Below are 10,583 nucleotides of genomic sequence, written 5' to 3'. Positions count from 1 at the left end.
TCCCTGTCTTGTCTGCACTGCCTCCTTCTCCCTGTTCACCTTCAGAGTGACCTTAACCTTAAAAAGAGGCTATCTATATTAAACAGTTTAGCACCTGAGAGATTCTGCCAACATAGTGACTGATCAACCTCCTGCTCAGCCTCTCTGTCCTAGGGTTAAGAATCTGAGAACTATTGCCATAAAAATAAGTTGGGGATAAAAAGACTTATGGGGGGGGGGTGACTCACAACCCATGCAAACCAGATGCTACCCCATGAGCTAGCCTACAGCATAAGAAAGCAGAAGCCACATCTCTTCCACTAGATAGATGAGTGAAAATGAGAAGGAAACACTACCAAAAAGCATAAATGGGGAAAAATGGGGCAAGCTTTCAAAATTTAATGTGCTTTTGTATAACCTATGGGGTTATTAGCAAAAGCAATTCACACACACATATATATATATACACACACACACACACACATTTTACACACATATATACATATACATTCACATGCACACAACACACACACGTAAAGCTGAATTGTCTTTGCTAATAACCCCATACATTATATGAAAGTAAATTAATTTCATGTAAATTATTCATTAAATTTAATAATAAATAAATTGTGGAATTATTTATTAAAAGTACAATAATTATTATTATTTATATTAATATATATTAATCAAGATTCAGCAGTGCACTTTAAAGCAACAGATAATGCCAGTGAATCCAGGCTACCAATTGGCTTCAAAACTTTCTTTCTGTGTGTTCCTTTCCAGAGTCCTTCCTCAACCTGATATTAAAATATGAGTTGTGTGCTTTGATTTATAGAACAAAAAAAGTTTATTAAGTGGTCCGCTGAGACCCTCAGCAATTTTCAAGTGGTCCATGAAAAAAAAAGGTTTGAGAACCACTGCTTGAGTGTTTGGGATGCAGGGTGCTGCCAGAACCAGAAGTTCCTCCCCAAAAAAACTCCAAGGCAAATTGTGACTTGTTGCTGTTAGCATCTTATGTGGGAGGATTTTCTGACAGTCTCTGAAAAGGTGGAAGGGAATCTGTATCCACTGTTAAATTAGAAGACCCTCTCCACAAAGGATCAATTTCATGGTAGCAGGTGCTCTGCATGTAGGTTATATCTGTGTTGTACAGTTACTATGGGACCCATGTCTGAGGACCAGGGCAAGCTTAGCCCAAATATGAACTTCCCCACTGCAAAGTTGTGTCTGTGTTACTGCATTCTCACTGTCACTGTGCTGGCTCATACATGTCTGGAGTCATATCCCACGGTTCTTTGTGCTGAGCACTCCAGAATATTTTCCCAGGCAGTTGTATCAACTGCAGAAGAACTCATCTGTCCTTCAGAGGGAATTGTGGGAAGGTCATTAAAGGACTGTCAGTACTCGAGTGATCTAGCCTGTACCCTCACTGCAAACTAACAGGCTCCAGGAGAGGTAAAATTGATCCCACTTTCTAGAACACATTCCTCAAAGCTAGGGGCACCAGTTCTTCTACACAGATGGCAGGAAAATTAAAGGAAAAACACAATCAGATCCCAGGTTAACTCTGTGATGGAGCCATATTCTTAGCAGAATTAAGCACAAAATTTTGGCTGTGGAGCAGGGAGAAACTGTATCATGTATATGTATAGAAACAAAAACCTACATAAATATATATAGTGTATAGAGTGTGTGTGTACACACACACACACACACACACACACACACACACAGTTCTTTTAAAAATAAAAATGCAGCCAAAAAGGCTGGTGGTTTCCTTTATTTATACCAGAAAGTCTTTTCTCGTGGAGCAAACAAAGAGTATTTGTCTGACTTGTCTACAACGTCCTGTGCCACAAAACCATGCAGAAGACTATCTGAGAGCTAGAGAGCCTGGGGCTAGAATTACAGAGACCCCAAACTGGTTCAGGTCCTTCCAATATAAACCCGGCTGAAATGGCTGTACAGATGTGGGCAAAATAAGCACACAAAAAAAATCTCTCACTCCAAGAGCTCTAAGACCTTACTAACCCCTCAGTGAACGAAGCTGCATGACCTCCCTTGTAGAGTTGCGCCATGTTATCACCCTGTTATTACAGAAGATAAACTGAGGCACCATAAGAGCAAGAGGAAAAGGAAGGTGATTTACTCAAGATCACATGGCAAGCCAGGAAGGTAACCCGGGGGTCTTTACGTCTAGTGCTTTAGTCTAATTACAGCCATGTTTGCATCACAGAACCAGCAAAAGAACCTAAGAGTCTTGATTCCCAACCCTCACTGCTCTAACTATTAGACCAAAACCATTCAGGATGAACAGAAGCACAAAAGGGCACAGACTAGGGGACTAGCTACTACTTGTTTCTCTCTCTCACAGACGGACTGGGTACTGAAATAAGTCTATTAGCCAGCTCAATCTGAAGTCCATGTTTGCTGTTGACTGCAACTGGAGCAAGGATCAAGCTCCAGGATGTGGCAGTCCACCAGTAAAGGAGAAATGGATGACTATGTAAAATGGACACCTTGTACTAACACCTCTGGCAACAGCTTGCCATGCCAATAAAGTTATTGAAATTGAAATTGAATGTGGCAAAGTCTTCAGTCCCCAGCTGCACTGCTAGAGCCCCCTGCTGCCCTTCAGAGGAAACAACACCAAAGGTCACAACCTGTCATCCCTTGCCAACCAAATGACGCAAAAGACAAGCTGCAGCTGTGGGTGGTCCCAGCATAACAGTGGGTTTCTCCACCAAGCAAGCAGAAAAAGCATGGAAAGCCTGGAGAGTCTGAAAGGTGCCTGAAGAGCACATTAGCCTAAAGCTCCAAAGTCCATACTGCTGTAATCCCAATTCGAAAACAAGGACTGTAGAAAAAAAGATGATACATTAAAATATACAGCCACCCAAAAGTCAGATGTAGACTACCAAGAGTTGAGTTCTGACAGCCTGTTACCTATGACCTACAGACAAGACTTATTCAACCTTGCAGCTGAACTCCTGGCCCACTAGATATTACACTGGTCTTTGGGCAGCTGGAGTGATATGAAATAGCAATGGCTAGGGAAGCACTAGTATCCCATTTTCTTTCAGCCAGCATTTCTATAAGTACTACACTCCCAGCAGCGAGCTGAACAGAAGCAACTGGACTGTGCTACTAACCTCACCAGGCCAGCTAGCTCACAGACAGCAAAAGGGAGCCTTTTTTGTATTTACCACTGAGAAGTGCTTAGCAGTACAGCCCTCTCACAAGGTATCTGTGGAGAGTGTGAATCTGTAAAATAAGCCCAGGCTATTCCTCTGCTGCTGCTTCTCTCTCTCACACTCTTTTTGGTTTTTTTGGGATGTGCTAACTTATGGTCTCAGAAGGATTCAGGTGCTGATTGGTCCATTGTCTGATGATCGGATGTTATCACTGAGCAGGGCACAATGAGTGCAAAGGGGAAAGAGAAGAATAAGAGACAGGCAGCAGAGATGACAAATTCCCTCCTGCAACCTTGTGGCAAATCCCTAGGAAATTATTCACAGCTACTCAGCTTTTCATGTGGCTATTTTTTTATTATTATTCTTATTCTCAGAGTTCTGGGAAATGTGAAATGGGTTCATGAGCATCTCTGCAATTTATTCCATTGCACTGGCACAGCCAGCCTGTCTCCAGAAAAGTAACTGCTGATGGGAAGAGAAGCAGCCCAGCCCACCCAGCTCAGAAAAAGGCTTTCCGAATGAAAGAGCCGCCCTGCTAGGCATGCAGCCACAAAAGGGTTAAGGCGGATTTCTCACGTTTCCTCTCATTCCCCCTTCTGCATCTGCCCTCTCTCCCCCCCTCCGCCCTCCTCCCAAATTATGCCTGCTTTCCAGAAGGTGGCAGTATTGGTCCTCAAGAGCTCCTGGGCAGTTTGGCTCAATGTCTCCCCCCTCTCCCCTCCTAGCACCCCATTTCCATTTCCCCACCTCCCAGAGCTCCCCCTAATTTAACTTGTAAACCCTGTAGCTGTTGAAAGGAGAGATGCAAACCACTCACCTTCATTGGGTTTCCTCTCCCCATCCCCCAGGGTCGGAGCTGCCTGCGACAACTGCAAAGATAACAGAAAATTAGTCAAAACACAAAGTCATTACCCAGTCCCCAGGGGCAGTTAGGGAGCTGAACAGCTTTCTGGGATTCTGCAGGCAGGCTCCAGAGTGCTGAGGCAACAAAGCCGCTGGAAGCCCCCAATGTTTCGAAGCATGACTGCAGCATCCGGATGTATTCATTCACACCGCGGCTGTACCCAGCCCCCGGTTCCCCAGGCCTGAGAAATAAAACCCCCACAAAGGAGCGTGTCAGACGTCCCTGCTGGAACTGTATCGAGGGGAATCACTAGGCAGGGGGGATGGCAGGGAGGAGGGGTGTTATTCAGAAAGGTTTTTGCTCCCTTTGAGGTGAAGTCTGTGTCCCCCCTCGTGACAGCATGACAGGCACAGAGAGACCTTTGTCTCCTCTTGCCCTCAGAGCAGAAGAAAATGAAATAAAAATAACACCCCAGCCAGAGCTGAAAGGGGTGGAGAAGGGCAGGGGCCATGGAATCAAGGCAAAAATAATTCCCCTTGGAATATGTGTGTGCGTGACAGAGGGGGGGGCATTTGGAGGAGGAGCAAGGCTCTCACTCAGTGCACACCATTGCTATAAAAAAGAAACTAACTGTTCAAAGGCATTTCAAATTATTAAGGTCAAAAAACAGAGAGCGAATCTGGGCTGGGGGCGGAGGAGAAAAACAACATTGGTGACCTTCTAACGCTGACATGACAAATACGCCGGGAGATTTGTCCACGTTCATGTTCCAAGGAAAGTTAGTGGAAGGTATTTCAAAAAGGGGCCTATGTTACAAAGCACACCCGCAAGTGCAGAGAGATTGGGCACTGCTTTTAAAGGGACCGCCACACACTTTTTTCTCTCTCTTCTCTTCTCTTAATTTGCTCTCTGTTATAAAAGTAAATGATTCAGATTAACATATTGTGGCATAGGGAAAGGAGGGGGAGAAAAGGATCGGGGTTTGAAAGGACATCTGTGCTTTTTTCAGTGGTGTGCCTGTCTGCTGCTGAGATGCAAAGGTGTCAATATTTGGCCTGATGTCAGACTGATTAACTGTTACATCACTCCCTCCCATACTAATTCCACCAGACTACTTCTGCTTCCCGGCCCTGGAAGGAAGGACACTGTGTAGCATAACGTGATGGGGCCACAGTTCTTGGCCTTTGATTTGCTGCTGTGAAGCAAGGCCTCTCTGCTACATTTCCCTAGCAAAATACACACACAAAAAATCACTCCTGCTGTTTTGTTGTGACAAGAGACACTTCTGTGTGGCTGCAAGAGGCATGAATGGAAATAACTAACCCGGCCCAAAACCAGGGGGAGGAATGGAGTTCAAGTGCTACAGTGTTTTATTAACAACTGTTTTCACTTTCAGGTGAGACCTTAAAAACTCCACTCCTCTTTGCTCTATGGGAGCATTATAGCTCTAATGCAACTTTCAGAAGTATCAGGCTTCACCCTGGTGTCCTGGACCAGAAATGTCCTCCTTCCATCATCTGTGCTTTGTATCGCTACCTGTGCAATGCCCTCCACCCCAGAAGTGGCCATAAGTCAGTTGTATTAAGTTGCTTTGCATATAAAAGCAAAATACTATGTGTCGCTAATTAATGTATTTAGCTGTGTAAAGAAACAAATGTCCGAGTTCTCATTAGACAGATCACCAACCCAGCCAGGCTGTCATGGCTCAGCGCCAGGCTGGCTGCAAAGACCTCCTGCTTATATGCTTCTGTACAGACCCACACCACACACATCACTCAGCCAAGCAGCTTGAAGCTTCAGCTTTCACAGGAGAGCAGAGATGGAACTGACAAAGTTCAAGAAGCCCCTCTCCCAGCTGTGCCTGTGAAGCTGAACACAATTACCTCTCTCTAAAGTCCCCCCCAACATCTCTCTGACCTGCAGAACCCCTAAAGTCATTAAGTGCCAGACTCTGGGGATAAGGTGAAAATCCAGCCTTGAGGCACCCAGTTACAGGGTCTTTTCTTCCCTGGGGCAGGGGGACTGTCTGCCCTACCTCCATGTGTTAAGGTTGTGCTATCAGTTTAAAAGCAAGCTCCCAGGAACAGTTTCATTCCTAAAGTGTGAAGGTCACTGCAACAGCACAAACAAAATGGAGGTGGCAGTGGCCCTCTGAAACCATGCTGGGTCGCAAGACCATGGGCCAAAAGGAAGCCACAGCAAGAGTAGAAAAGCATCAGTTATCTCAGAGTATGAAGGAAGGAAATCACTAGCTAGATCAGTCCGCTCAGTCGACAAGGCCCAAAAGTCCTATTAAAGGAGGTTATGTCCTGCTAGGAACAGGTATGAACACTACCCTGTACTGAAACTTTTAGATCTCAGCTTTGTCTATGACTCCCTGAAGCAGGCAGCCCTCCTGTTGCCTGCCCTCTTCCCCTTCCCCCACCTCTCCTGCAGGTGTCAGAAAACAGGTGTATGCAGCTTTTTCTTCACTCTCCACCTATAATACGGCCTCAACCTCCTCCTTCAGTGGAACCTACACAACCAGCACCTGGACACGCAACTCAGATCCAAGCTAGGAGCAACTTAAATCAAACCCATCGCTGTGATTTAATTTTTTTAAAGTGGCAGAAACTACCAGTCAGCAACATCTGTGCACATGCTGAATGAAGTGGGACAAACTGGGTCAAAATAAATCCTCCAAGCAGCTCCTGACTACCCACTGGCACTCAAAGGAAGGTGGTTCAACAATTGGCGTGCCCTTCACCCCATGCCCTTGGAACTATAGAAGAACTTCTTAGAATTATTAATAACAATATTATTAACAATTCCACATCACCCTACGGGCCTTGCTGTACTCAGAGTTCTCTTGTCTTCTCTGACTGGTGTATGCTGCCTTTTGCCTGTCCTCGTGCCCAATTCTCTTGGGGCAGAACTGCCTGGCAAGGAGGGAGTTTGCTTCATACGGGACCACAATATTAGGTACCCTAGCAGGGCCAACTGGAAATGGAAAACTTATCAGGGACAAAAAGGCCTCACGCCCTTCGGTGGGAGCCTGAAGGTCATGCTGCTTGGGCGCTCTCTCCTCTGCTAGCTTTTGGAATTACTCATTGCTTCCGTAATATGATTTCTTTCCAATGGATTTTACATTCTCTTGGGCCAGGGAAGAGATCCCAGCACTTAAGAGGGGCATAAGCAGCCTGGAATTAGGGTCTGGTGAAGGGAAAGCTTTCTCTAAGCCATTTGCAGGTTGCTAAGAGTGTGTGGTCTGAAATCAGACAAACACTCCCCAACAGAGAGTTGGACCCTGTCTCGTCCTGGCCGTGTCTGCACCTTCCCTGCCCCCCTCCTGATCCTGTGCAGCAAGCTATTCTCTGGAGGAAGAGAAAAGGTTAATCTACGTGTTTCCCCCAAGCACCACCACCACCACTACTCTTTCTCTTCCTTCCCCTCCCCCTAATCTGTGCAGCCTCATTAAAAGAGCTTTGTAACTGTTTAGGGCTGGAACAAACAATCCAGCCACTCTAGGAGAGACTCTGGGAGAGGAGTTAAGGCACTTTCTGTCTAAGGAGCTAGAAATTCTTCCCTCAGAGGTTTCTACTTAAGGCGGGGGAGGCTTAGCTGCAGTCCTTCCCCACTGTAGAAGCAGGGGGAAGTCAGTAATCTTGCAAACAGCAAGCACAGTGGAGGAACCTCTGACACAGCAGAATGGGCAGGAGTTTTTTGGTTTGTTCAGGAATCAGAGTAATCCTCCGAGATGTCAGGATGGATTCCCTCTCTTTGCCTCCCAAGCACCATTCTTTTGACACCATTCTCCCAGCAGAACTGAGAAGCAGCTTTGGAGAAGGTGCCCCGCTGCCACCTATCTCCTCAGTGTGCGGGGCCGGGGCAGGGGGGGAAGTAAGCTCCCTTGGTTTTCCCAGCGTGGCCTGACGCAACACACACCAAAAGCAGCGGCCCAGTGGATGTGAGATCATTAACAGTCTAGTCGCAGCTTCCCTTTTTCTCTCTGTCTTATGATTGCTGATCCTGACAGCAGTACAGCTGGAGGACCCAGGTCTCTTCACATTCCCGGGCATGAAAGAAAAGAACTGCTGGGGTAACCCCTCCTAGGCTACAGTTTAGAGTCAGACCCATCAAACAAAGAAAGAGTGGGAGGGACCTGAACAGTCCCACTTTCTAGGAAACAGGGGACTGGAGAGGAAGGGGGAATGTCATCTTACCTTCTCCCCAAGTCCCCTGGCCTCACCTGATCCGGAGGGGAGGAAGACAAAGTGCCAGTTTCAGGGTGGCCAAGAGCTGAGAGCAGGCGGCATTCCCGCTGCATCTCCCCCTCCTCTTCCTCACTTAAAAAGGCTCTTTCCCCACAAGTGAAGCCGAACACCTGTGGCATCAGTGCTTTCTGCCCTGGGCCAGTGACATAATCTGCTACAGTCCTAGCCTCATGCAGGGTGATCATAATGCTACTAATTGACTCAATAAGGGGTCATTAGCACACTGTATTCACTAAAGCAGCATTGTGATAAGTGCACCCCTGACAATGCCTTACCTGGCCCTTGATTTTCCTGCCAGCCCGTCAGGGCTTTATTTAATTCTCCCCAACATGGCCAGATAGATACGTTTATTCAACACTACTGCCTGATTAGGAGTGGAGATAAAGATTATCATCAAAGCGCACAACACTGGTCCCGACACAGAGAGTCACGCTTTATGCCATGTTCACAGTCACCGCCATGCTGCCTACGTGAGGTCTGCTTAGCATTGGTATTTCTCATGTTCCCATCACCGTGGTATCTAGGCGACCAATGTACAAATAAGGACAGAACTAGAAACTGTCTTGGGACCTCACCGTCTGCCTGTCTGAACACTTATGTGGCCCACATCATTGTACAATGTGAGCATCTTGCAATCTTTAATACAGTTCACAACACACCCCTTCACTGCTGCCCTATGGTTCCCCGCTCTCCCCCCTTTTTCTCTTCCTTTCACTCTCTGGCTAAGGAAGAAAGGCAGAAGGATTTTGCTCTGTTTCTGAAAACAATCCGACTTGGATTCTTGCTGGCAGTTTCAAAGTTGCTTTCCCCCCCACACTTTAAAATAAGAGCAGATGGGTGCTATTACCCTAACCTAGTCCTCGTCACTCTCCAATGGAGCGCTGCGCCCTACCAAGTGCAGTCGAAGACGCTGCTGTCACTAAAGAAAGTGGCAATATCACCGGCTAGCAACAAAGCGGGTGCTGCCTGCCAGACTTCGGTTCCACGTGAAATGGCTCCTCATTGAGTTTACCTCCCAGCCTCCGTGCTGAGCAAACAATGTGCACACCAGGACAGTTTGCAGGCGGCATTTCTTTTCATGCTGCTGGTGGGGAGACTGTGGGGGCCCAGAGGGATGTCCCAGGCAGCTGGCAGGAGAAAACGACCCTATCCGTGCTCTTACATGTACAATACCAGCCCAGCCAGCAAACAGAAGCCACCTTCACGTGAACTTTTGCTCTCAAGCCCTCTTGGCAAAATGCCCCACTTCATGCAATGTTAGAGAAGCCGGGCTGGAGGGGACCTCCAGAAGTCGGCTAGCGCAGCCTGCTGCCTGTGGCAGGGGCGCCCCTATCCCAACCATCCTGTACGAACCATAATCTAACCTCTAACTAGTAGTAGAGTCCTAGTAGAGCCTGCATAGGACTCTACTAAGCCTTGCATGAACCACGACACCCGACTAGCCGCGAGTCTCGGAACCACAATCTAAACTCCACCTCAGACTGGCATAAGCCTGCCATGACCCATAATCTAACCGCCTCAGACTAGACGCGAGTCTTACTCACACCTCAATCTAAACTCCACCTCAGGCTCCACTTGAGCCCCTTCAAAGGAGCCAGGCATCTAGCTTGTCATGTGGACCTCATGGTGGGGAGCAAACGAGACCTGATTCACGGCTGAACCTGGGGGGAACCAGCCAGATCAGAGAGCGCCAGGGGGAAGGGCTGGGCCGGGAGAGCGGGCAGTGTTGTAATCACCGAGGGGCAGCGGGCCAAGGTGGGGCGGCTCTGGGGATGTCGCAAATAGAGCGGGGAAGAAACTCCCAATAATCCATGCTGTCCCCTTTGATCTCCATGTGGTTTCTGCCAGCCAGGGGCTTCTGCATTGCCGCTTTGGGGGGTGGGGGGGGCAAGCCACATCCCCCTCCCCTACACACAGCCCACAACACACGCGCGTGCAACCTCATCTGCCTATGTCCTTACACCAACACGGCTACAACCAACACCTCTTAAGACACCCTCACACCCCACATCCACACGGAGCACAGTGCCACCCCGCACGCACACAGAGCACACACCACTCACACCCCCACATGCACGGAGCACACTCTCACACACCCCACCTCCACACTCGCACCCCACGCACACAGAGCACACGCAGAGCCACTCAATTTACATTGACACAACCGAGACACACACACACACCCCCGCCCGGAGCTGATGCAAGCCACCTCCCCCGGCCATGCCCTGCATGCCCCGTCCCAGGCTGGCGCGGCGCGGGACTGGCCGGGGAAGGCCTCCTCGCGCGCCCGGCCCCGGCCCCGGCCCCGGCCCG

At 48.2% G+C, this 10,583-nt stretch overlaps 1 protein-coding gene across 9 annotated transcripts in view; it reads right to left on the bottom strand.

Moving 5' to 3' along the window:
- The window catches only part of VEGFA (vascular endothelial growth factor A), a 23,714-nt gene that overhangs the window by 11,835 nt on the left and 1,296 nt on the right, over nucleotides 1-10,583 (bottom strand). For all 9 annotated transcript variants that reach the window (XR_003092817.1, XR_003092816.1, XM_025197828.1 and 6 more), the window contains exon 2: nucleotides 3,991-4,042. Coding sequence is in view for 7 of the 9 variants with exons in the window: in XM_025197828.1 (XP_025053613.1) it covers nucleotides 3,991-4,042 (52 nt within the window). In the remaining 2 variants the exon portion in view is untranslated. The remainder of the gene's footprint in view (nucleotides 1-3,990; nucleotides 4,043-10,583) is intronic.

This window comes from Alligator sinensis, unplaced genomic scaffold (genome assembly GCF_000455745.1).
Source record: "Alligator sinensis unplaced genomic scaffold, ASM45574v1 scaffold198_1, whole genome shotgun sequence".
NCBI classification, from domain to species: Eukaryota; Metazoa; Chordata; order Crocodylia; family Alligatoridae; genus Alligator; species Alligator sinensis.
Note: the sequence above shows the minus strand (reverse complement) of the source record. Positions and strands in the feature narration are given on the sequence as shown.